Source organism: Acomys russatus, chromosome 16 (genome assembly GCF_903995435.1).
Source record: "Acomys russatus chromosome 16, mAcoRus1.1, whole genome shotgun sequence".
Taxonomy (NCBI): domain Eukaryota; kingdom Metazoa; phylum Chordata; class Mammalia; order Rodentia; family Muridae; genus Acomys; species Acomys russatus.
In genome coordinates, this window is record NC_067152.1 from 35347651 (window position 1) to 35374656 (window position 27006).

The following is a 27006-nucleotide window of genomic DNA, read 5'->3' on the forward strand; positions in this document are numbered from 1 at the left end:
TCTGGGCTCGGGGAAAGCAGTTGCATTAAAGGGAAACAGAAACTCTGGATCCGCAGGCGCGCGTCCGGCCCGGCCCACGTGACCCCGGGCTTTCCACCCCCGCCCCCCGCCTTCTCCCTCTTCTCCCCGGTTCTCCGCGCGCGCTCCCGGGCTCAGCCTCCTCCGCGAGCGCGTGACTCCCGCCGGCCTTCCAGCGCTGCGTGCCTGCGTGCGCGTGTCCGACGGGCAGCGTGCGCGCGCGCGGGCTCAGAGGGCCGCCGCCCCTCCCCGGGCCCGCCCTCCTTCCCTCCCACCCTCCCACCCTCCCCCCGGCCGGCGCGGCCCGCCCTGGCGAGTCAGTTCTCGGGTTCCCTCCCTCCCCGGGCGCGCTCGGGCCGCCGCTGCGCTCCCCGCCCTCCAGCCGCCTTGCCGGAGCCTCCCGCTGCCGGAGGACGAGGTGGAGGAGCCGCAGGGGCCCGCCGAGGCGGCGGCGGCGGCAAGATGGCGGACTTCCTGCCGTCGCGCTCCGTGCTGTCCGTGTGCTTCCCGGGCTGCGTGCTGACGAACGGCGAGGCCGAGCAGCAGCGCAAGTCCAAGGAGATCGACAAATGCCTGTCGCGGGAGAAGACCTACGTGAAGCGGCTGGTGAAGATCCTGCTGCTGGGTGCGGGCGAGAGCGGCAAGTCCACCTTCCTGAAGCAGATGCGGATCATCCACGGCCAGGACTTCGACCAGCGCGCGCGCGAGGAGTTCCGCCCCACCATCTACAGCAACGTGATCAAAGGTGCGGGGGCGCAGCGGGGCTCGGGGACCCGGGGACCCCAGGGGAGCCGGGCCGGGCACCGCCCTCACCCTCCGGTCCCAAGTCTGAGGAGACCGGATCGGGCGGGCGAGCGGGTGGGCGCGCCTCGGGCACAGTCCTGTGTGCCGCTGTGCCCTAGTCCTTCAGATCCCAGACGCCCTGCTGTCCCCGGTGCTACCCGGGGTGAGGGTCACGGTCGGGCCCCGCACTCCGTTGCTGGCCTCGCCCCCTCCGAAAGGGAAGTGGGGCGGGCAGGGTGACTCGGGGCAGCGGGGCAACTTGTGTCCTCCTTGCACTTCAAGCAGGACCACCCATCAGCTGCCCAAGTCTTGCACCCCCAATCCTCCCCTCATCTTCCCGTCTCTGGTGGGTGACCCTAGTAACCGAGTCTGTTACCCTGCCAGCTCTGGACTTCCTAGGCCACCTCTTAAGCAAGTTCTGGAACGGTCGCAATGAGGAAACTTTTTTTTTTTTTACCCTGAGACTCTTGTCAAGGGCATAGAGTGACAGACAGCCTCTAGTGCCTTTTGGAGGCAAGAGTACGAAACTCGCGTTAACTGAACTGGCATCAGGAGAGTATATTAGAAAAAAAAAATAAGTGCGAGTGGTTTTTGTCGCCTCAATGCTACAGGATGTTTATAATCACAGTTCAACATGTTGCACACTTTCTTCTTCTTCTTCTTCTTCTTCTTCTTCTTCTTCTTCTTCTTCTTCTTCTTCTTCTTCTTCTTCATAGTTCGAGACATCATTTCTAATGTTTAAATGAATTTATGTTTAAGTACAAAGACCCTTTGGCTTAAAGGTTATAGGAGACCGTAGAGAAGTCAGGCAGTGAATATGTGTGGAGTTGGAACGGTGAGCTTTACAAGTCCTGTTTGACAGTATTTTAGAAAAGAAATAGTGTTCCTAAGTGAAAAATACACAAGGTCTTTATTGCTTAGTGTTTGTATAAATTGCGGAGGTGGCTTTTATTTTGTCCTTTAAAAGGATCACCTTTTTTTTTTCTTTATTGTCCAGTGTCATATACATAAAAGGCATCGGCAGAATTGAGGCACAGCACTGAATGTTTGACCTTATTATTTTTTTTCTACGAAATTGGAAGCAAACTAAGTTTGTAGGTCATTGCAAGGAGTTGTGTTGCTCCCCCCCACCCCCCAACCAGTGGTTTTTTGTTATTGTTGTTCAGGAAATACATAAGCAAGCTCCTTCATGTCTATTCTCCCCCCCTCCGCCTCCTTCAGGATTTCAAGTCAGGGGAAACTAGAGAGGGAGGCTTTGATGGGCTTTGATGGGCTAGGCCAAGAGCTCACCGTCCATGGCTCCTACTTAGCCTGGTACCGCTGCAGTTAAACTGTAAAGGATGGTTGTATTTAGTCTGCCCTAATGTTCAGCACAAAACTAATTAAAGTCTCTTCTAAGGCTGTAAACTGTACCTTGCCAGCCCTTAATTGAAGGTACCTTTGTATCCTGATACAGTTGAACTTAAAGAATTATGTTAATGAATAGACTCGTGTTCACTGTCAGTAAGGTAAACCACCTGTTTTTCGATACACACTGGGCCTAAGAATTACTTTGAGCATCATTGTGTGATCAAGTTTAAGTCTAACTAGGCATGTTATTTTCTTGAATTGGCATGGTCAGACAACTGAAAGCAAAACAGGTTTTTTTTCCTTCTTCTTCATTTAGCCAAAGAAATGACTTCCTAGGCTGGGCAGTGGTGGCGCACACCTTTACTCCCAGCAGTTGGGAAGCAGAGGCAGGCGGATCGTTGTGAGTTCGAAGCCAGAATGGTCTACAAAGCAAGTCCAGCATAGCCAAGGCTACACAGAGAAACCCAGTCTCGAAAAAACAAAACAAAAAAACAGAAAAGGAAAAAAAAAAAAAAGAAATGACTTCCTAATGACAGAGGTAACAGCTTAGTGACAGGAGTGTGGAATTTGAACTAACTTGTATAAGCTGAAGCCTCTGTTTTGTATCATTTTCCTTTTTTTTTTTTTCCCCCAAGACAGGGTCTCTCTGTGTAGCCTTGACTGTCCTAGACTCACTTTGTAGACCAGGCTGGCCTCGATCTCACAAAGATCCGCCTACCTCTGACTCCTAAGTGCTGGGATTAAAGGGGTGTGCCACCACTGCCCTGCATCATTTTGCATTTTTTATATCATTTCCTTAGGTAATTCTAAAGCCAGTGTGTAACTGCACTGATTTGTAGCTTGGTCTGGGGGAGCTTTGAGTTGATATTTGTCCTAGAAGACAGTGTTGGTAGAGAACCACACTGAACCGTTCTTAGCGTGTGACCGGCTGTCTTTAGCCTGGCTTCGGGTTAGGCAGCGTTATTTATTTTTTCCGTCTCCGGTTTTGACTACCTACTACACGAGAAATGACTTTATGAATTGTAGCATATTAAGGTCCTTCCAAAAGAGTGATTTTGTTATTAATACTTTCCAAGGCTTCTAATTTTAAGACTGTGAACAATTGTTTCTTAAACCTCTGAGAAAATTTAAGGTTTTGTTTTGATTCTGGTCTCCATTTTGGAAGTGGGGGTTCTGTAATAGCTAAAAAAATTAAGGCACCAATACTGAGTAACACTGGGGTGAAAGCGTCCGATGGTATCTTAGTGGGTCTTCCTCACACTTTTTTTTTCTTTTTTAACAAAGGTATGAGGGTGCTGGTAGATGCCCGAGAGAAGCTTCATATTCCCTGGGGAGATAACAAAAACCAGCTCCATGGAGACAAGTTGATGGCCTTTGATACCCGCGCCCCCATGGCTGCCCAGGGGATGGTGGAAACGCGAATTTTTTTGCAGTATCTTCCTGCTATCAGAGCCTTATGGGACGATAGCGGCATACAGAATGCTTATGATCGGCGGCGGGAATTCCAGCTGGTAAGACATTCACTTCTCTAAAATGGGTTTTTATATATTTTTATATTTTTGCATCTTTATTTATGTGCACGTCGGCACATGCATGCCACAGCACATATTTGGACATCAGAGGACAACTTGTGGGAGTTGGTTCTCCGCTAGCATGTGAGTACTCAGGTCCTCAGGCTTGGTGGCAAGTACCCGTACTTGCTGAGCCACCCTGGCCCTGAAGGGTACTTTTATTTGATGACATTTAGCAGTATCTGGCTTAGCACACTCTAACAGACTTGTACAGTGTAATGTTTCAGTTCAAAACTGTAGCCTCAGATACATGGGTAGCTCTGTGTGCCTTTTACTAAGCACGATTCAAAAATAAGGTCAACTCTATAGATTTAATGAAGCTGTTTTACTGGTTAGAAAGTAAGGTTGTAGTGACTTTTCTCAGGCCATTCTAATTTTATTCTCTCTTTAAAATATTTTTCTCACAACTATAGTAGCATAGTCTTCTAAAACGATGACCTTTGTCTTGTGAGTGAGTCTAGTGAGTGAGTCTGGTTGTCCACATGTGCCAGTTAGCCTTTGAGGCCCTTATCTAATGACACAGACAAGCTTGAGATAGGGCGATTAGGATCTTTTTTTTTTTTTTTTTTTTTCTTGCTGTGTAGACCAGGCTGATCTTAAACTTAGAATGGCCTGCCTTCTTCTGCCTCCTAACTGCTGGGATTACAGGCATGAGTCCCTGTGCCTAGCTGAGAGACTAAATTCTTCAACAGTAAATACTCCTTAAAATATTTCATAAGAAAGAAAATACTATTTTTGTGCTGTTGTTTCACATGGGAAATAATTTCCATCTGTTTTTCCTCCTGTATCTTAGAGATTAGAAACTACCTCATAGCTGTTCTACACTGTTGACGAGAGAACAGGAAGGTGGGATCTGACCCAGGGTTAAAGATGCTAGTGTGAGTGGGGCTTGGTGGCTTATGCCTGTAATCTTAGCTCCTTGAAAGCCAGAAACAGAAGGTCACAAGTCCCAGGCCAGCCTGGGTGACACAGCAAGGCCCAGATTTACAAAACAAAGATAAAAAAACAAGAACTGAGACAGAATTTTTTTTTTTTTTTTCCCGAGACAGGCTTTCTCTGTGCTAGCCTTGGTTGTCCTAGAGTCATTTTGTAGACCAGGCTGGCCTCGAACTCACAGCGATCCACCTGCCTCTGCCTCTCGGGTGCTGGGACTAAAGGCGTGCGCCACCACGCCCAGCCTGAGACAGAATTTTTAATCAAATTATTTTTAATGTAATGTAGTTGTGAGCACTGTTTGCATTTGGTTCTCTTTGCGGAAGACCAGAGAGGGTCCCGCAGCCGTAGCCGTGTAGCCGTGTGCAGTGTGGAGACCGCCCAGTTCTGAAGTGCTATCCTCTAATTCAATTCAAGTAAAGTGACAGTTAAAGTAAAACTGCTTCAATTGCTTGATGTCACTAAGGTTCAGATGACCCTCGTGGGTGTGGCTACACAAGTGCGCACAGCCGCCAGTCTCCCTTGGTACAGTCTGTAGTCATTACAGTCTAGGCAGTTCCAGAAAAGTCCCAAGAAAGGTTTATGAAACCGCTTTTGCAAACCTGTGCCTTTTGCTCCTTACTGTATTGTGCATTGTGTGCTGGGCTGGTACAGTGCATCCATGTATGCATCATGTCACATTCTCAAACTGAGTGTCTGCCAGCAATATATCGAAAACTGTGAGTCTGACTTGATAAATGCCATTCATTGAGTCACCAGATTTCTGGTTAGCTTTGACCTTTGGTCCCTGTTGTCCTTGTGTTTTCTGTGGACTTGCTTGCTCTCCACACGTCCCTTCTTACTGCTCTCTTTTAAGGGCAGCTTATTATCTTTCTTGGTTTATTTTCTCAATAGACACACTTTCCACGGTTTTCTCCAATGTTTATCTTCCCAAGGCCAGGGAAAAAACAGCCACCTACACAGTAAGCAGTCAGTACGCCCCGAATGAATAAACGAACAACAGTGTATCTGAATAGTTCCTTGTGGGAAAGAAACGTCTCTATTTGTCCTAAGCCTATCTAGTTGAAATTGGGGTGCCACCGACAGGGTTTGAGTCTGTACTTGGACATCTTAGTCTCAAAACAAGGTCTGTGTCATTGTTGAGAAAGGGGCATGCGTATGTTTTACTTTAAGAATAAACAAAATCAGTCAGGGGGAAGAGCTGTGTATTCTTGCCTTGAGTTAACTAATGTTTCAGTAGAAGAATGTTACCATCAACAGGAAAAGGCAGGTTCTTTTTTTTTTTTTTTTTTTTTTTTTTTTTTTTTTTTTGGTTTTTTGAGACAGGGTCTCTCTGTGTAGCCTTGGCTGTCCTGGACCCACTTTGTAGACCAGGTTGGCCTCGAACTCACAGCGATCCACCTGCCTCCGCCTTCCGAGTGCTGGGATTATAGGCGTGAGCCACCATGCCCAGCTGAAAGGCGAGTTCTTGTGCCTCTAGTAAAGTGAGATCTGCTTTTAAACCAGAGGCAAGGATTTTGCTACTCTGAGTGTCTTTTCAGCACTGTCAGTAGGATCTGGCCCATGATGGGTACTTGATTATTGCATATTTTTAATGGGCTGTGGTGTTTGGCACTAAGAAAGCACATTGCTTGTTTAAAGTCACTGTCCACACAGTGCCCACATAGAGCAGATACCCAGGTGCCATCTTTTCTCCTCTGTAAGGTTGGATAAACTCATTCCCTTTCTTTTTATGTTTTTTGTTCCTCTTAAACTCCAGAAGTGGCCTTACTGAACCAGCATGAGTACTCCGCGAGCCCTGATGGCTTCCTCTGTGTGTAGACAGACGTCTTGCTGTGGGTGAAGTTAGCTTACATGTGATTTCAGCAGTAGAACTGATAGTGTAGAACCTCTTAATTCCCATGTGTGTCCTGATTTTCCACTTCCCTAGCTTCTTTATACAGTTCTTTTGCTTGGTTTTTCTGGGCCAAGTGTGCTCATTCAATCATCCTTTATTTAGAGCAGTGGTAATCATATTTTAAATATATTTCTCTATTAATTTTGTAGAACAATTTTTTCATTTTGTTGTTGTTTTTTTTTTTTTTTTTTTTAGACAGGGTTTTTCTGTGTAGCCTTGGCTATCCTGGAACTCACCTCAAACTCACAGAGGTCTGTCTGCCTCTGCCTCCCTTAGTGCTGGGATTACCCTTGCGCCACTGCACTTGGCTTAGAAATTTTTAAAATGTGTTTTGCCTGCATATATGCTTAATGCCCATGAAAGTCAGAACAGGGTGTTGGATTTACTAGAGCTGGAGTTACGGATTGTTGTAAACATCCACAGTCAAGCTGTGGTATGGGCTCCTCTTGAATGGATGGATGGATGGATGGATGGATGGATGGATGGATGGATGGAAAATCTGTTTTTAAAAGTTTTTGTGTCAACCAGTGGTTGCTTATATTAACCTACTATAAACTGAAACGAGGAAAATTACTGATAGTTTTAGAGATCCTTTCACATCTTTCAGTTTGCTTAAGATGGATGAGTGAGTGCCTCTTGCTATTCAGACGAGGGATAAGGAAAGCAATGCTACAGCAGAACATTCATGTATTAGTTGTAATTTTCGCATGCTAATATGATATTTCTCAAAATTCTCACATTAAACATTTCTTTTTCTGGTTAATTTCTGTTGTGGGTAAACTAAATAGCTTATGTGGAAAAGAAAAATCTCAGCATCACGTTGCTGCCCAAATGTCAGGTGCCTTCCCGGTTGTAAGCTAGTACAGCCAGAGTCTCCAGCCACTTCACCTTGTCTGTTGCCCCTGGTGGCTCCCACTGTGCTTGTGAGGCATCTTGCTTTGAAAAGCTTCTCAGATGACAGTGGCTGGGCGTTTGGTAGTGTAGATGACTGTCTGCCTAGGTGAGGTTGGCTGGGTGTGATGCAGCTGGCGACACACTCAGACTAGCAAATGCCTGGGAGTCACCGCCTGCCAGTTTCTTAGTTCAATTTACAGTTACAGTTGAGCAGTATAAGCAACCCTGGCCACAGAGGACAGGACAGGGTGTGTGACAGTGGGAGGAACAGGGGACAGCTTCCTAGTTTCTGTAAACAGTTTAACTTTGTCAGCATTAGTTCAGCTTCCTGTAATGGCCAGTCTGCCTTTGCAGCTCTTGAAACCAAAACTATTCTCCGTGTTAATCATTCCTTGTCCCTTCAGTGGGCCCTGGATTTCTTGCTCAGTTGGTACAGTTTGTGCTGGATGATAGCTTAACTTCTCTGACTGAGAGTTACTGGTGAAGACACATTCTCCTACAATCTCTGTAGCGGAGTAACCATTTTGTTTCATGGGTGATCTGTAAAAGGAGCTGAGTCTCAACTAAATAAAACTAGGAACTTGTGTCGTGGTTGGTAAAATATTTTGTTTTGTTTTTCCAGACAGGGTCTCTCTGTGTTAGCCTTGGCTGTCCTGGACTCACTTTGTAGACCAGGCTGGCCTCCAACTCAGAGACCCGCCTGCCTCTGCCTCCTGAGTGCTGGGATTAAAGGCGTGCACCACAATGCCCGGCCTGGTAAAATATTTTTAACTGCACCACAGGATATGTTGGAAATAGAGTACCATCCGAGGCTTTTGTTGATTCTTTAACACTAATTTGGGTTTGCTTTATACTTTTTTTCTTTTCTGGTTTTTCAAGACAGAGTTTCTCTGTGTAGCCTTGGCTGTCCTAGACTTGCTTTGTAGACCAGGCTGGCCTCGAACTCATAGTGATCCGCCTGCCTCTGCCTCCTCAGTGCTAGGATTAAAGGTGTGCATCACCACGCCTGGCTTTGGGTTTGCTTTAAAAGGTGATTGAGGCCAGGCATTGAAGCATTCTCCTGTTTTACTTTACTTTATTGTATTTATTTTCTTTTTGGTTTTTTGAGACAGGGTTTCTCTGTGTAGCCTTGACTATCCTAGACTCGCTTTGTAGACCATGCTGGCCTCGAACTCACAGCAATCCGCCTGCTTATTCCTCCCGAGTGCTGGGATTAAAGGCGCCTGCCACCTCCCCACCCCCCACCCCACTCATTCTCCTGTTTTAATAACAACACTCACAAAGGCTGAGGCAGGAGGATCTTGGATTAGAAACCAGCCTGAGCTGCATAGGGAGCTCAAGGGTTGTATTAGAGACCCAGGACAGAGTGGGTGGGGCGGGGGGGGGGGGAGCATGCAAGCGAGCTGCTGAGCCAGTAACCCCAGGGGGTGCTTTGAAAGGGTAGTACAGTGCCTTTTGCCTCATCTTTGACGGCAAACAAAGTTACCAGAAAGAAACTGGTGCTGCTAACAGATTTGTTAAATAAGAAAGCTGTGGAGCAAGGAAGCTGGCTCATCATGAGAACTGGGCTTTAGCTTCAGAATTCTACTTCCTGTGTGGACCTAACCCAGGACAGAAGCTTATGAGCTCACTTTAAAGAAAACAGCAGCCCAAGCACTTCCTGGATGGACTGTTCCCATTCCCCCTTTTACAAATAGGCCGGAGCCTAAACAAGTTGGGGTGTCTGCTGTTTTTCTAGAGCGTTAACTGATAGTGCAGATGACTCTAATTCCTGCATAGAAGCTTCGTGTTTGGGGCGGTCACTGCTGCATATGTTATCCCCTGGCTTCTAACAGCAAACGGTGATGAGACCCTTGGTGCTCTCAGCTCACAGACACAGAAAAGATGAGGCCTGGGCACGGTTCCGCGATGCTCAGGTTCAGGTCATAGACCTCGTAAGTGATAGTAGACCGGAAAGTGTCTCTGCATGCTCTGTCCCATCACTTCCTGGACCTCTCATCTTCAGCTGTCCTGAACTCCCTCTTCCCGGGCAGCTAGCACTCCTGTACTAAGGCCTAGCACACCACTTTGCGGATGTGGAAGGCTTTGTTAATGTTTGCATTGCAGTGATAATCACATATCCTTTTTTATATTCTCAGTGTTCATAACGTTCCTATTTATTCCCCTTTTACTCTGCTAACTAGCTCGCAGCTGGGATAGACGTATTCTTAGATGACGTGGATATTGAGCTCGCCTACTATGTGCATGGTTCATCCCAGGGCGGGCTCCTTGCTGTGACAGGAATTCTCATCCGAGGTGCTGCCTCTTGTGGAAACATCGCTGCAGACTAGTGCCTGTCTCCTGGCTGTTTTCAGACTGGCTTTTGTTTTGGAGAGAGGACTCGCAGGTCAGCCTGTTTTCACAGACCCCTTTGACATGCTTCTTGTGCAGACGCACCACCCGCCATACTGTGTGTGTGCGAGCACCCAGATTGCTTGTTGTCACAAATTGTGTTTCAGTCAGAAATGACCTAATTTAAAAATCTTATTTCTGTGTACTCACAGACACTTTTATTTCCTTGCTTGAACATACCTCATTCTTAGCTCTAGCCTCGTGATACCTTTTGTTTTTGATTGACCGTATTGTAAGCCCATCTTTTTTTACAAGATGCTTCTTTTCAAAATAATTTGTTTTAGCCACAGGAGCAGAGCAGTATTTGGGTGGGCTGATAGACATCAAAGGAAATAGTTTTGAGAACTGAACTGTGGTGGATGATAGAGCTTAGGGAAGGTAGTTAATCTTTCACACTTAATTGTTCTTCTTCTGAAAAAAATGCATTGTTTTGTTTGTTTTTTGTGATACCCCCCAGGCTGGTCTTGAACTTGTGATCAATCCTCTTGCTCAGACTCCTTAGTGCAGGGAGCTCAGGCTTATCACACCATCGCAATTCATGATTTTCAGTCAGTACAGTGGGTGAGTTTTCTTATCCTTACTGTGTCTGTAATGGGCATAGATCCCCTGGGTAGAATTTCTGTTGATTTATTTTGTCTATGCTTTTCTTTCTCATACTAGTTAAAAAGTGAACTACTATCAAAGTATGAAACATTTTAGCACAGGTGTTAATGTGATACTTTGAGGCGGTTTCTGGCTGGTGGGCTAAAAGTAGAGCAAGAAGGCTAGTCAACCAGGCTTCCCTGGCTGTCAGTCTCTGTGTGAGCTAGGACAAGGCGCTCAGCCTCTCTGAATTGGTTTCATGACTATAAAATAGGGATGACTGTGGGATCTATTATCTGTTGTGAGGACTACAGGGATGATCCTGTAAGACCTTATGGTGACACCTGGCATTATTGGCAATGCTGTTACTAGCTATCAATATTCCTTTTATGCCATGTGTGCCTCAGAAGCTATTAAAGAAACACTGTGAGCTTTGATTGCTTTTACTCTTCTGAACTTGATTGCTAATATATAACCATCCTGGATTCTGAATAAAGTAGACTGTGTGACTTACCTTGGCACACCATGCTATCTCCAAGAGGACCACACATCCAAAAGCTCCGAGGTGATCATTCATACATTGTCTCTTGTTGCCTTTTAGCAGCACTTTGCTTGATGTTTCAGATAAGACTATTGATGTGTGTGCCTGTGTACAGATTGCATACACCATGTGCACACAGGTGCCCACAGACATCAGAAAAGGGCATTAGATCCCCTGGAACTTATGCTATAGGCACTTGTGAACTGCTGTTGGATGCATACTTGTGAGTGGTTTTAAAGATAAATTCTTTTTTTGTTTGTTTGGGTTTGTTGGGTTGTTTGGTGTTTTTGTTTTTGTTTTTTGTTTCTCTGAAACAGGTTGCTCTATGTAACAGCTCTGGCCGGAACTCACTCTGTAGACCAGGCTGGCCTGGAACTCACATAGATCTGCCTGCCTTGTCTCCCGAGTTCTGGGATCAAAGGTGTGTGCTACTACTGCCCAGCTTAAAAATAAATTCATTAGTCCTAAAGAATCAAATGTAATTCAGGTTAAATATCCCTTGTCTGAAATCTTGGGATCAGACATGTTTTGGGTTTCAGATTTTCCATCTTTGCATACATATAGTAAGGGATGAAACCCAAGCCTACCCATGGACTTCACCTGTACTTCATACACATTTCATGTGCATAGCCTGAAGGCAGCTATATAGTGTTGTACGTGTGCCTGTGTCTTGCCTGAGACTTGTTACAGGATGCTAGTCAAGGGGTTTTCCACTTGTGGCATTGTGTCAGTTGGTGTTTTGGAGACTCTAGATTTCAGACACTCAGCTGACACTGAAAATAAAAATGACTTAAATAATAAAGCATTGTATAGATACTTGGTGGAACTGACTCACTGTGGCCTTTCTAGGCAGAGTTATGTAGTTTGGAGACTGTTTTTATATAGCTCTAGCTGTTTTGGGAGAAGGGCTCAGAATCCCTGTGTGCTGCTGGAAGTCGGCACGGATGCAGGCGCCTTGCTTGCCGTCCCTTTGGAAGCTTTCTCTCCCTTTGCCTTTGTCTCTGTCCCCTCTTTTTGGCCCTTCCATATGCACACAGACCTACCCTTTCCTGCTCTGCCCTTTCCCTGCCTGTGACTTGGCAGAGGTCCCATGAGTTCCCAGGTTACAGAGGATAATTAGCCTTCATTTCCAAGGTTTAAAAAAAATTCCTTACATTCTTATTTTTTTCAATACTCAGGTTAAAAATGTTTTTTGTTGCTTTTTGTGGGACAAACTTAACACTTTGTACAAGAATAACTTTTTTTAAAAAAAAGTTTAATTGTGGGTCTACTTTCTCTTGATAAAGAAAAAGATTCTACATTTGTTCTCCCTAAAGAAAAAGAAAACAGCCAGGGCCAGTGGTGCACACCTGTAATCCTAGCACTTGGGGAGGCAGAGGCAGGCTGATCTCTGTGAGTTCAAGGTCAGCCTGGTTTACAAAGAGAGGCCAGGACAGCCAGGGCTATTACACAGAGAAACTCTTTCTCAAAAGAAAAAGAAAGCAGATGCTGATTGTAGCATTTAAAAGCAGTGTTAACAAACAAACTCCTATCGTGCTTTTACATCCCTAGAGGTCTTTGGGTTCTCTGAACCAGAGCAATTATATTTAGTTAGAGCTCTTTTTTTTTTTTTTTTTCAAAAAGAAGAAAAAATAGCTGACATGAATACATGGAGTAGGGAACTTTTATTTCTTAATCTTGGCATACTGTTTTCTAGCCTTTGAGTAACTTAAAAAAAAAACTGTATATGAGTGTCTTGTCTGCATATATGTTGATGCCCACCTACATGCCGTGCACATGGGGGCCACAATAGGGTGTCATAGTCCTTGGGATAGGAGTTCTAGATGGCTGGTCGGCATGTGGGTGCTGGGACTTGAACCGCACCTAGGAGAGCAGCCTGTGCTTTTACCACTGAGCCGTCTTTCCAGCTTCAGGTAACTTCACATTTTCTTCTGTGACTTTCTTCCATCTCTACCTTCCTGCTCTTTTTGTTTTCAGGTAGGGCAGTATAGCTCAGGCTGACCTTGAACTCTGCATCCAAGGATATTGAACAATCCTGACTCCCTCCACGTTAGTGATGGTGAAATAGACATGCACCACCACCCTGGATGTTTATTTGTTTATTCTCTCATATGGGGTGGGGCTGGGGGGTGGGCTGTGCTCTAAGCGTGTCTATGCAGCATGTGCTGGCCTGGTGCCCTCAGGCCAGAAACAGGTATTAGATCTGAAACTGGAGTTACAGATGATTGTGAGCCAACTTGGGTTTCTGGGAGGCAAACCTGGGGTCTTCTGGAATAGCAGCCAGTGCTCATGTCTGCTGAGCCATCTCTCCAGCCCTTGTGTGTGTGTTTGTTCTGATGTTAGGGATTGAACACAGCAGACAGAGTGCTCTACCTGGAACTCCATCCCCAGTGTTCTTTGGGCTTTCGTTTGTTTGAGAGAAGGTTTGACTGGCTCTGCCCGGCCAAGAACGTGCAAACCTCCGCCCTCTGCTACTGTGCCTGCCTCCCGAGTGCTTTTTCCTCTATTTTGAGACAGACTCTCATTAAATTTCCTTTTAAGACAGGGTCTTACTCTATAGTGCAGACTGGCCTCGAACTTACCGTGTAGCCCAGGTTGGCCTCAGAGTCACAGCTCTCCTCCTACCTCAGTCTCAACCCAGTGTTGGGTTACAGGCTCAGGTCACAGCGTGTGACATTAAGTTTGAATGGCCTTGAATTTAGAATCCTCCTGCCTTTGTCTCCAGGAACTGAAATTTTTCAGGTGTGCTCTCCCAACTTAAAATTTGTTTGTTTTTTATTTTGTTTTTGGCTTTTTGAAAGAGGATTTCTCTGTGTATCCCTGGCTATTCTGGAACTCTGTAGACCAGGCTTGCCTCAAGTTTGGAGACCAGCCTGCCTCTGCCTCCCAAGTGCTGGGATTGAAGGTGTACACTGCCACTTTCTGGCTTCAATTTTGTGTGTGTTAAATAGGGTGGAAACTGTCAAGTCTGTCACCTGTCATCTTCTCTTATCAGGTGATTTTTACTTAAACCTGAGACGGCAGGATGTGTAGTTTGTTATCCATTCTCTGTTAAGTAAAAGAAAGATTTGTGGACATTATAAGTAACAAGCCCCTGCCCACGTTTTCCGGGTTGCTAGGGGTGGCTTGCATGTGCTTGCCCAGCTAACTCTGCTGCAGTAGACCTAACAAGTGAGGAAACGTGTGTGAGCGTACTTCAGACAATGGCTGCTCGTGGCTGTGGTGCCTTCCAAATTCGTTTTTACTGATTTTTGGTAAAGTCAAATAATTAAATTCTATGTATTCACAGAGGTGTAAAATACTAGTTATCCTAATCCAAACTGTTGAAAAATGGGCTGGAGATGTGCATTTGCCTAGTGTGCAGAAGGCCCTGAAGGCAAACCCACATACACAGATCTGAAGTGGATGATGGGAGATAGCCAATTCAGTTAGAAATCTTGCAACATAGATGATTTGCTGCTTTTAACTCTTGCTAATTTGTCACGTTTGCAGTAAACCTCCTTATTTCCTTCAGCTTTAGCTCTGGTGAGTGTCATGTTAAACTGCTGCAGTGCCAGCAGCGTGCATTCCAACTCTAGGACGAGGAGAGTAACACTTGTATGATTTTTGTTTTTTTCAAATGGTATTTCCAATGGGGTTTGTTGTGGTTGTTGTTCTTTTAAAATTATGACATGTCATAAACATGGCCACTTCAAAAGGAAAAAAACTGTGAATGATGGTATCTACCTTAATCACAGCACTGCGGCAGAGGCAGGAGGATCAGATCTCGAGGTTCAAAACCACCCGGGTCTGCGTAGGGAATTCTAGGATAACCTACACTACAGATAGTGAGACTTTGTCTCAAAAACAAGAAGCAGTATCCCACCTCCCACCCACCCTAATCCACCTGTCTTAGTTAGGGTTTCTGTTGTTGTGAAGCACCATGACCAAAGAGCTGGTTGGGGAGGAAAGGGTTGTTGAGATTACACTTCCACACCACTGTTCATCATTGAAGGAAGTCAGGACCAGAGCTCAAGCAGGAGCTGGTGCAGAGGCCATGGAGGGGTACTGCTTACTCGCTTTCTTCCTCGTGGCTTGCTCAACCTGTGTTATTACAGGACCCAGGACCTCCAGCCTAGGGATGGCCCCACCCACAATGGACAGTGCCCTACCCTATCAGTCAGTAATTAAGGAAGTGCCCTACAGACATTTATGAAGAATTTTCTCAGTTGAGGTTCCTGCCCCTCAGATGACTTTAGCTTGTGTCATGTTGATATAAAACTAGCCAGCACACCACCCAGCTTTAAAATTGATATTACAATTGAGAGAACCGAGGTCTCCCCCACTGTATAATATTTTTACTTTTGACCTTAAAATAGGATATCTTAATCTGATATAAAAGTTTTGTTTTATAGCAATTAAATTTTTATAGGATTATGTGTTTATGTCTGTTTTTACTTGTTGGTTTCTTGCTGGTGGTCATGTTCTATTGAATAGATAAACAATGAGTTATATGTCTGATGTTATGTGATGTGTGTGTACACATGTGTGCAGGTATTAAGGTATGGGGTTATGACTTTTAAAAAATAGTCTAGTTTCATTATAATCTGCTTTTTCTCCATCTCTAATGTCGAAATAAAAAGATGATGAGAGTGGGAAAGCACTAGGTAACAGAAAAGCAGGGTGTAGGTTTTCTAACAGTTCTGTGGGGTGCACCTGGCAGTCCATGCACTCACATTTCGTTGCACACCCATTGATGAGGGAGGTGCCAGTTACATGCCTTTGCACACCCATTGATGAGGCAAGTGCCAGTTACATGCTGTTGCATACCCATTAATGAGGCAGGTATTTTCTTTTTTGCAGGTCTTTCTGGTAGAGGACCAAATAAAAATAACCTGTGTTGGTCACAGATGTTAACTGAAGTTACCTATGGTGAATAGGCAGTAGATAATTGTACATACTGTGGGTACACCAAAGGAAGAGTAGGGAGCAGCAAGACACCAAGAATTTGGTCCAAGGAGTTGACATTTATTTAAGACACCATGAATAAGAAAGTGGCCGCCAGGCAGAGAGGGGATGAGTTCACCAGGCAGAAGGAGCCAGTGTGTGAAGTTGGGAAAGCTTGCTGCTTATCAGAAAACATGTTGAGTGTCAGTGAGGGCAGAGCATGTGAGGGCCTGACCAGGCGGAGGAGTCTGGTGACAGCTGTTACTGTCAGACCTGTAGCCCATATGAGGCAGGGGGAACTCTGAATGTAGTGGGAAGCCACCAGAGGACCTTGGGCAAGACACAGGCTGCTGAATGAAGAGGCCTGCTCCGGGGCCTGTGCTGTGTGCAGCTGTCAACCTGGGAGAGCTGCAGAAACAGCAGTGCCTACAGGTGAGTGAGACACTGCAGAGAGTTTGAGTCCAGGGCAGAGTTTGGGACTGGGGGGAGGCGTTTGTGAACTTTTTGTTTGCAGTCTATATGATTTTTCAGAGTATAAGAGTATAAAATAGGGCTGCTCAGGGTAGAGGGTTTGTTTTGTTTTGGTTGTCAAAACAGGGTTTCTCTGTGTAGCCTTGGCTGTCTGTCCTGGATTCATTTTGTAAACCAGGCTGGCCTTGAAGTCACAGAGATCTGCCTGCCTCTGCCTCCCCGAGGGCTGGGATTTCAGGTGTGTGCCACCACGCCTAGGCATAGTGGAGTATTAAGGGACCTAGGCATCTTTTGAGAAAAGTCAGGCAGAAATCACCATGAAAAGGAGAAGTGCCCTAGAATGTACTGGCACAGCATTTGGGAGATTGAGGCAGGAGAACTGCTTGTCATAGCAGGATCATGTCTGAAAAAAGCCAAACATATTTCTTACAGAGAAGAAATGCTGCAGAAACTCAGAGTAGTGCTTTGAGACAGAGCAGTGAGTCTGTCGGTGAGGAGCTGGTGACAGGAAGGCTCCGGGTGCTGGCTGGCAGGTGACTAGGGAGGAGTGGCCAGACTGGAAGCGCCTGAGGAGGGAGAGGTGAGGAAGTGGAGGAGAGTCACTTGAAGTCAGGCCGGCTGTTCTCATTTCCCTTTTGCAGCACTTTCAACCACCTGGCTTAGCAAGTTGTGGTTTCCAGACCTTTTTAAAGTTCAACACATTGTGTTTGTATTAACCAGTGTCTTTGAATAGCACTCTCAAGGAGTTAAATATGAGTTGGTAGGCTAAATGAGGTTGAGTATAGCGTAGGTGATGGAGTGCTTACCTAGTATGCCCAACGCCTAGGGGTTGATTGCCAGCACCACATAACTGGTCCATGGTAGTACCACACTTGTAATCCTACCACTTAGGAGGTAGAGGCAGGAGGGTTAGTTCTCATCCTTAGTCTTGTAGCAAGTTCAAGGCCAGATTGGCACATGTGCTCTCAAAATAATTATCATGCTACATAAATACACACGAGTTTCCCATTTTGTATAGCTGTTCCTTTATTACCCCAGGGGCCTGGCAACCAACCCCCTGGGATAACAGACTCTTAATGTGCAGTCTCTGCTATAAAAATGGTGTAGTATTTGCATATAACCTAGGTACAACCTGCCATGTGCTTTTAAATTTCCTCTAGCATACTAGTAGTGTCTCATGCAGTGTGGTGCTGCTGCCTAAGTAGTTATTGTACGTTATTGTTTCGGGATTAATGACAAGAAGAAAAGAGTCTGTGTGGAGTCTGTGTGTTCAGTGCAGATGGAATTGTTGCTTTACTGTGTAGCCTAGGCAGCCCTCTGTGTGCCACTATCCCTGGCTCCAGATAGAAACTTTCCTCCTGGTATTTTCAGACTGAGGTTGGTTGGATCCAGACCGTGCTGGTATGTTTCATAGGTGATCACTTCCCACTAAGTAAAGTGAGGGCGGTGTTGTGGTCACTGTGTACCCATGCCCTTCACTTTTTCATCAAGCATGCACTGAATACTTACCCTAGAGAACATATTCTGGGCCCAGACAAGACCCTAGGAATTGCTGGCTTTCCTTACTCATAGTTCTCAGTCCTAGTGGAGGGGAGTGCAGAGGTTGTTGGTTGGTTGGTTGGGTTTCTTGTTTGCTTTTTGTTTTTGTTTTTGTTTTAGCTTAGAAAGTACCTCAGAGAAAGCAGGTACCTCATGATTTAAACCCAAGGCAGTAGAGCTCCATAGCCCATGTCTGGCACTCAATTCCATGCTTTTCTGTCTCTCATGCTAATAGAGGTAATCAGATCATGACTTGGAGACAGGAACTGATGTGACCAGATATATTTTGAGCTAATTTTCACGTTCGGCAGTATTTGAGATATTTTGGTCACCTTGCTTTGCTGTCTAATAGGATCCAGGGATGAAACGAATAGGCTAAGTAAACTTCACTGTTGGCAAGAGAGGCTGGGGACACGGAGTCAACATAAAACTGGGAAAAAGGCATCTGGATTTTCCTGTCACCAGCTTCTAATTTATTAGTTAATGTTGCTGTTGTGCAGTCTTTGTGTTTGAGGATTTGTAGTGTATCATCGTAGAGGCAGACTTCCCTCTGGTGTGCACTCCTAGGGCCTGTGGGTGTCAGGAGCCTCTGACAGCGCTCCCAATGGAGACCGCAGGTGATATGTCAGAAAGCTGCATGTTTCCTTTTTTTCTTCCCTTTCTCCCTGCCTGCCGGAAGTTGAGTCATTAATTTTAGGAAACTGAAAAACAAAAACAAAAACCAATTTATTACTGAAGACTTCTAGTTGTGGCAATACTCTTTTGGTTTTTTTACTGTGTGTGGGGGGGGGGGAGGGAGAATGTGTGTGTGAGAGAAGCATAGGGGGTGGAGGTGTAAGCAACACATGTATAGGGGCACATGTGTGGAGGTCAGAGGACAGCTTGTGGAGTTGATTTGTCCTACTGTGTGGGCTCAGGGGTTGAATTCTAGTTGTTGGGCTTTGCACAAGTGCTTTTACCCACTGTCCTATGTGCTGTTCCATTGCTGTGATAAGACACTTGTCACAACCAACTGGGGGCAAGAAAGGGTTTATGTTAGCATACAGGTTAGCCTGTCATTAAGGGAAGCCAAGGTGCGGGAGCCTGGAGGCAGGAGCTGAGTGCAACAAGGGCCATGGAGGAAGGCTCCTTCCTGCCTTGCTCCCTTAAACGCGCAGGACCATCTGTGGCACTGCCAGGGAGTGGGCGAGGCCATCCTATGTTAATCAGCAGTTGCTCTACACACTGTTTATGGGCGTCTGATGACAGCAGTCCCTCAGTCACATCTCCCTCTTCCCAGAAGACTCTAGCTTGTGCCAAGTTGACAAAACAAAACCCTAACCAACACACTCACTGTGCCCTCTCACCAGCCCCCCTCCAGTGTTCTTTATATGGTTTTGAGACTGTGTATAATTGACTCGTTTCAAAAATATAGCTAACATTGAAGCATTTTTCAAAGCTCAGAACTCTAACTTTTATTGTATTAAATGTGTTATGTGAAAACTGAAGAGGAGGAAAATTGTTAGCTTTTTGGAGGGAATGACTTAAATTTTATTTTAAGGTTTATTTATCATTTTTTACTTATGTGTGCCTGAACATACACGTGGTGCAACATGTGTGTGCATGTGCCCAAGGAGGCCAGAACAGGTGTGAGATCCCCTCGAAAGGGAGCCACAGCCAGTGGTGAGCTGCTTGATGTAGATGCTAGAACCTGAACCGTGGTCCAGAGGAGATGAAACTGAGTCCTCAAGTTGAACATGGTGGGGGCCATCCTGCAGTGATGCTCTGTACCATCATCTGAGACATCTCTGTTGACCTTTTGGTTATCTTTCTCTGGAATTTGAATACATGTTGGGTATTGAGACTCTTCTGTGCTCTCCGTCCTGCTCATTTATGGTTGCAACATTAGCATTTCCTGGCAGTGATTTTCCTCAGTACCAGCAGATTCTTTAGAAATGGGCCTGAATTTTTTACTTAAACTGGAAGTAAAAGTAGTAACTCTAAACAGTACCACGTGGGATAAATCTTACCGTAAGGCTGTCCTGTGGTCAGAACTAGCCCACTGTTGCAGTGTGAAAGTCCTTCCCTGTAAAGTGAGTTTCTGGGATACTGGCAGAATTGAGCCCATTATAGGGTACACACACATTTATAAATGCTTAGTAGAGGCATGGCTGAGTCTTCTGTTCCTCCAAGATAAAGCATTTTAATAAAATACAGTACTTTTTTTTTTATGACTTCTGAGGAAGGAGAATTACCATTTAATAGGTAAGCTACATCATTAAGATTACAAATCATTCTGGTGATAAATCTAAAATACTTGACATAAAGAAGCATTTACTGGCTGGGCAGTGGTGGCGCTCGCCTTTAATCCTAACACTTGGGAGGCAGAGGCAGGTGGATCTCCGTGAGTTTGAGGCCAAAAATAGTATTCTTTAGGAAATTTTTACTTTGCTTATTAAAAAGATATTTTGAAAAAATAATTTCCTTTTTTTTCAGCTGACTTTTTAAAAAATTAATTTATTATAACTTATTCAGATTACATCCTGATTGTTATCCCCTCACTTGTAACTTCCTGTTCCCACCAAAAAAAAATAAAAAAATAAAAAATTTCAAGTACCAAGTGTTGATATAACTAATTTTGGCTCTTAGAATTGGTAAGGAGGCACTCAGGAGGCAGAGGCAGGCGGATTGCTGTAAGTTCGAGGCCAGCTTGGTGTACAAAGTGACAGCCAAGGCCACACAGAGAAACCGTCTTGAGGCGGGGGTGGGGAAGATGTAGCACATCAAGTGCTTTTTCCCTAGAGAAAAGTGAAATAATGAAAGATTTAAAAACAAGAAACCAAAACAATCTCTAAGATAAGAACCAATAAAAGTCTTGAAATCAGGCAAAATGAGCAGTTGAGGGCAGAAATGAAGCAGACTGGGATTAAACTGTGTGCCATTGCACTTGTCTCTTCCATTTGAGTTAGGATCTTGCTCTGTAGCCCAGGCTATATCCATTCTGTAGCCCAGGCTGTACTCATTCTATAGCCCAAACTGGCCTTCAGCCTAGAACCCTCCTGCCTCACCTCCCCAGTCTTCCAAGAAGGCCTATGCCACTAGGCCTTGCAAAGTGAAAATTGATTGATTAATTGGTTGGTTGGTTGATGATTAATTGATTGATTGGTTGATATGCCATCAGACTCTGTAAAGTTAATATTGATAAATGGGTAGAAGGAATTTTCTTTTGAATTTTAATATCTAATATCTAGGCTACAGAATGTACAGCCTAAGCTACAGAGCAAGATCCTAACTCAAATGGAGAGACAGGTGCAGTGGTACACAGTATAATCCCGGTCTGTTTTATTTCTGCCCTTGAGCCTCTCATCTTGCCTGGTTTCTGGGGACTTTTATTGGTTCTTATCTTAGAGATTGTTTTTGATTTCTTGTTTTTAAATCTTTCGTTATTTTGCTTTTCTCTGGGGAAAGAGTACTTGATGTGATACATTCGGTACATTTTCAAGCAGAGCAGGATTAATAAGCAGGAGACTGTTTTAGGTGATGGCTGTACCTTCAGTTAAATAAAAATGTGATCCTTAATTTTTTCAAGCTGGGTGTAGTGATGCAAGCCTTTAATCCCAGCACTCGAGAGGCAAAGGCAGGTGGATCGATAAAGCAGGTCCAGGACAGCCAAGGCTACACAGAGAGACCCTGTCTCATGGGAGGGGACTCTTAATTTTTTTCAAAGCAAACTTATTTTCCCATTTAAAGACATATTTAATTGCCTTGCAGCTAAAATTTTCACATTTCATGAGGTTAAGCAACGATGGTTCATATTAAAACATGTTATTTTCCCCAGTGGTGGGAATCAAGTCTAGGGTTTTAGCATTGCTAGCTAAGCACTGCATCGCTGAGCTAACCCAAGTGTACAAACAAACACGCTCTGAGCAGCAGGTTTCAGTTTGTCTTCTGGTTGTCATAGTCTATAAAATAGTCCAGTACAGCGAAGTTGACACATGCACAGTACATATTGCCTGCAATTCTGTTGTCAGAATTGACATTTGTCAAATGCCCTAGTATTAACGTTTAGAATGTCTACTTGTGGCAAGAATCCTTCCCGATGTTATATGGTCTATGACTCCTCCTAATCTCTGCAGAGGGAGACCTGGGCTAGGCCCCACCCTGCCTGCCTGTTGCTTAGAAGACAAATATTCAGAAACTTAAGTTTACTTAGAGAAAAAAGCAGTTCTGAAGATTCATCATCATGCAATCTCTTCAAGTCCTCCTTGAGGGCCAGCAAGATGACTCGGGGGTAAGGGAAGTAGTTGGCTGCCAAGTCTGACGTCATGAGTTTAGTCCTAGAACTCATGCTGTGGAGAGAGAGAGCCGACTCCTGCAAGTTGTCCTTTGACCTCCACACACACACACACACGCTCATACACAAGAATAAATGTCATGCTTCTTTGTATTTTGAGACAGGGTTTCTCTGTGTAGCCCTGGCTATCCTGGAACTCACTCTGTAGACCAGACTAGCCTCAAACTCACAGAGATCCACCTGCTTCTGCCTTCCAAGTGTTAGGATTAAAGGTGTGGGCAACCAACGCCCAGCTGGATAAATATAATTTTTAAGTTCTACTTGTGTATCTTCATTTGCACCTTTTACTGCTTTTCCTGCATGCCTTTTTAATTGGTGGTAACATTTAATGTTTGCCCTCACACCGTAAGATCTTTAAATTTTATCTTTAGATCATCTTGATACTGTGCTTTTTCCATAGTACTTTTCACAATTCTCACACATACTGAAAAAAAAAAAAAAAGACTTGGAAGAACTAAGCCATATGTATATTTGTGTTTATTTCTTGTTTTTTGTAACTTAGTAGTCATTACTCTAAAAACCATCCTTCCATATGTTAGGCTCTCGGTGACTGACAAGATGGAAACAGGATGTCGGAAAGGGGAAGTTACAAATACAAAGCATCCAGCAGACGTTCCTGTTACTATGTACAAGATAATAATCCTGTTCTGGGATATAGAGAGCAAAAGTTTTGAGTGTAGGTGTTTCCATACAGGACCATATAGCAAAGCAAGGTGCTTTGAAAGGTACAAACCCTCAGTGCAAACAACAGAAGGATAGTCCTGAGGGCAGGGGCAGCTGGGGGGCATCGCCAGTGGAAAGAAGGAGTAAACACGGGCACAGCTTCATTCATGGTTTTCCAAGACCTGACTCCCTCCTCCTCCTCTTCTTCCTTCTCTTCTTCTTCCTCCTCCTCTTCTTTCTCCTTATTTCTCTCTCTCTCTCTCTCTCTCTCTCTCTCTCTCTCTCTCTCTCTCTCTCTCTCTCTCTCTCTCTCTCGATTTTTCGAGACAGGGTCTCTCTGTGTAGTCTTGGCTGTCCTGGACTCACTTTGTAGACCAGGCTGGCCTTGAACTCACAGAGATCCGCCTGCCTCTGCCTCCTGAGTGCTGGGATTAAAGGCGTGCGCCACCACACCCGGCTTCTCCTTTCTTTCTTTCTTTCTTTTCTTTTTTTTAAATTTTTTTTATTATTCTTGTTACATCTCAATGGTTATCCCATCCCTTGTATCCTCCCATTCTTCCCTCCCTTCCATTTTCCCCTTATTCCCCTCCCCTATGACTGTTCCTGAGGGGGATTTCCTCCCCCTGTATATGCTCATAGGGTATCAAGTCTCTTCTTGGTAACCTTCTATCCTTCCTCTGAGTGCCACCAGGTCTCCCTCTCCAGGGGACATGATCAAATATGAGGCACCAGAGTTCGTGTGAAAGTCATACCCCACTCTCCACTCAGCTGTGGAGAATGTCCTGTCCATTGGCTAGATCTGGGTAGGGATTTATTCTCCTTTATTTCTTGAAGAAGGGTTTCTTTGTGTGTGTGACAAGAGCCCTGGCTGTCCTGGAGTCACTTTGTAGACCAGGCTGGCCTCAAACCCACAGAGACACACCTGCCTCTACCTCCTGAGTGCTGTGATGAAAAGGTCTGCACTACCATGCCCGGCTTAAGAACTGATTTTTACTAGGAAACAAACAAACAAGATTTTCAATTCTTGCTACTGAAATAGTTTTCTTTCAGTTCCTATCCCCTAAATTAGTCTTGGATAAACCATGTAACCTCTAACCCTCAGATTTTCCGAAGTGGGCAAGACTAGCTGTTCTGTAGACTCTTCAGCTTGGAATCTCTCCCTCTGCCCTGTGAGGGCCTCAGATGAGGACTGGAAGGAGATGCGTCGGGCACTGGTGCCAGGGACAGGATGGAAGAAGCACAGCACTTGCAAGAATCACAGGGAAGCCTTTCTTTTTCCTGAGTTGGACTGGTGCTCAGCTGTGGAGTGTGGTCCAGGCTGTCCCTGAACTCACAGCATCTTTCCTGTCTAACCTTAAGTGCTGCAGTTTCCAGGCATGTGCCACAATGCCTGGCTGTGGGCTCATCTTTAAGAGAAAAATGGGAACTACTCTCATTACTTGGGACTAAGTATTTGGCTCACTAGTTGAGTGTTTATCACTGAGGATGGTGTTGTCCTCCCATTCTAGGTGATTCTTAGTAAGCAGGGAGGCAGTTAGTTTTGGATTTATTCTTTAGTCGAGAAGGTCTTTGTGTGGATAGTTCCAGCTTGCCAGCTGCTTTAACCACAGACCCTCCTGCTTCGGCCTGTCCCGGGATCGCAGTGTGTCCCACCACAAGCTAGCTAGCCAGGAGATTTTAACCCAGCAATGTAAGTACATTGTTCCCTTGAGCCTTCGTTGTTCCCAGAATTTTCTCTAAAAACCTTACCCTATCAGCTCCCCGTCCGTGAGCTTCTCAATGTCTGACTCATTCATCCTAGACTAGGCTGTCCCTGAACTCAGATGGAGCCCTGCTTTGTGAGTGTGCATGTGAGTATGTCTTAGCTGGATTATGAAGAATATGCAGTGTTGCTTAAAATCTACTCTTACAGTAAAATAAAAGTAAATTAAATTTCTAGCCCAGTTTCGTAGTAGCTTGGCATTTTTAATTGCACTTTTGTTTTTTATTTTATTATTTAATATTATGTGTATGTGCATTTCGCCTTTATGTATGTCTGTACATCATGTGAGTGCCTGGTGTCCTTGGAGACTAAAAGGGCTTCTAATCCCTTGGAACTAGAAGTATAGATGGTTGTGAGTTGCCATGTAGATGCTGTAAATGTTCGCCATTAATGATGATGTGTCAGCATTTTTTCACATCAGATCCTTGAAAATGTCTTTGGTTGATGTTTTAGCTCAGTGGTGGTGTACTTGCCTAGCATGTGTGAGGCCCTGGGCTCCATCCTCAGAGCAGGAAAATGTAGACAGACACTGTATGAGACACCATGAGCTTGTGATCTCATTGGGCACAAGATTTTCTTCAGAGAAATTCTAGACCTTTCCTACTATGCTTAGCGTGCCATCATTGCACGCTTTCACTTCTCTAGAAGGCGGGGCAAAGCATTAATTTGCAGTTAAATGGGGTTTGTGTGTGAATCTGGACCAGAGGATGCTTCAGGAATTGGGAGTTTGGAACTGGATATGCTTCACAAATTTGTGTGGATCTTTCACTTCCCTTTGACCACAGAGGAGTGCATGAAGTTTGTCGTTGCTAGAGAGTCAGTCATAATGCCAGCTGTTGAGATGAGTTTTCCGGAGTACAAGCTTCTCCGAAACAGGCTGTTGTGCCTTATAATTTTAGGGTGAACGCCTTCAAGAATAGAATCTACTCTTCCCAAAGCTAATTTCAAAACCCAGTGTTGAGCAGCAGTGGTTAAGGGTAGTTCTTGTCCACAAGAAAGTCTATTCTCTTGCCATGCTCAGAAATTGAGTAAGCTGACACCACTCTTGAGACACTGCACTTGTATAGGGCATGTCAGAATACTCACTTGGATGGTCCTTCTGTGCTTTGTCTGTTGAGACTGGGTCTCACTTATTCATTCTGGTCCTGCACTTGCTGTGTAGCAGAGGATGATCTTGGACTTCTGATTCTCTGAGATTGCCGCAGGGTGCCACTGCACCTTTCCCAGATGAGTATTGACTCTTATTTTTGGCTAAGGTTTCTGGACATGTTGATATGCAAGTTCACAAGAGCAAATTAAGTTCCTTTGTGTATGTTTCCCACAAAGTACCTGTTGGTGAGGAATTCGGAATCTAGCTGGTTCACAGCTGTGTGTGTTTGCCCACCACTTCCTTCTCTGCTCTCCGTACTCCCCTCGGCCCACCCTCATCAGAGCCCAGTGCCAGCTGCACCGATATAGTGTTGTCTCAACTTGATTGAGCAGAATGTCTTGCTCACAGGTACAGTCCGTGCAGGTACTTAAACTCGACAGACAGATGACTAAGCACTGTTGACAGTAAATGCAGAAAGAATGGAGGAAAAGTCCTAGAAATCTTTAGTCTGCTCCTTATCATTCATTACTGGCTGTGTTTTGAGACAGGGCCCTGCTGTGTAGCCCTGGTTGGCCTGGAACTCACAGAGGCCCACCTGGTTATTAGGCTGTCCCTGCTGTCCTCCGCTCTGAGTGGCTGTTGCCACTGAGAAGCTCACAGTCTGTCATCTCTGGACAGAGGTGTCTGCCTACTGCAGTCAAACAAGACTTAACTCCCCAGCAGTGAATGGCACCCCTTGCTTGGACCTTGGACCTGAGGGGGGGGGGAAGGGAGGGGAGGGGTAGAGTGGTAATACTGGTGCCATTTGAAGCATTCTCAACTTAAAACTCCCTCTCTGTGCTCCTCAGTGCCCTGTGCAGTGCTGCAGAGCTCTGACAGCGGCTGTGGAAGCAGCCAGAGACGCTAGACGAGTAAAGGAGTGTGGCTGTGCACCAGTATAGTTGTATTTCTAGACCCTGAAATTTGATTTCATACCATTTACACGTTAAAAATACTCTTTTTATGTTTTTCCCAATCATTTAGAAATGAGCCATAAAACAAGCAGTGGGTTGTAGTTGGCCTGTGGGCTACTGTCGTCTGTGGGCAGACCTCTGATCTACAGTCTGGATAAACAAAAATAATCCAGTGGTTCTCTGTCAAAAAGTAATTTACTACTATGGTTGGAGTTGTACAGATTCTGTTAGTACTACTCTAATGACAGTCTTTTAAAGGCATTGCTACATATTGCCAAAATTGCATTCTAGAATAAAGATTTACTTGTG

At 45.0% G+C, this 27006-nt stretch overlaps 1 protein-coding gene across 1 annotated transcript in view; it reads left to right on the plus strand.

Moving 5' to 3' along the window:
* Nucleotides 1-370: 370 nt before the first annotated feature.
* Gna13 (G protein subunit alpha 13) overlaps nt 371-27006 on the plus strand; it is a 38028-nt gene continuing 11392 nt past the window's right edge. The window contains exons 1-2 of the mRNA XM_051158950.1: nt 371-763; nt 3436-3662. Coding sequence (XP_051014907.1) covers nt 481-763; nt 3436-3662 — 510 coding nt within the window. The 5' untranslated portion in view covers nt 371-480. The remainder of the gene's footprint in view (nt 764-3435; nt 3663-27006) is intronic.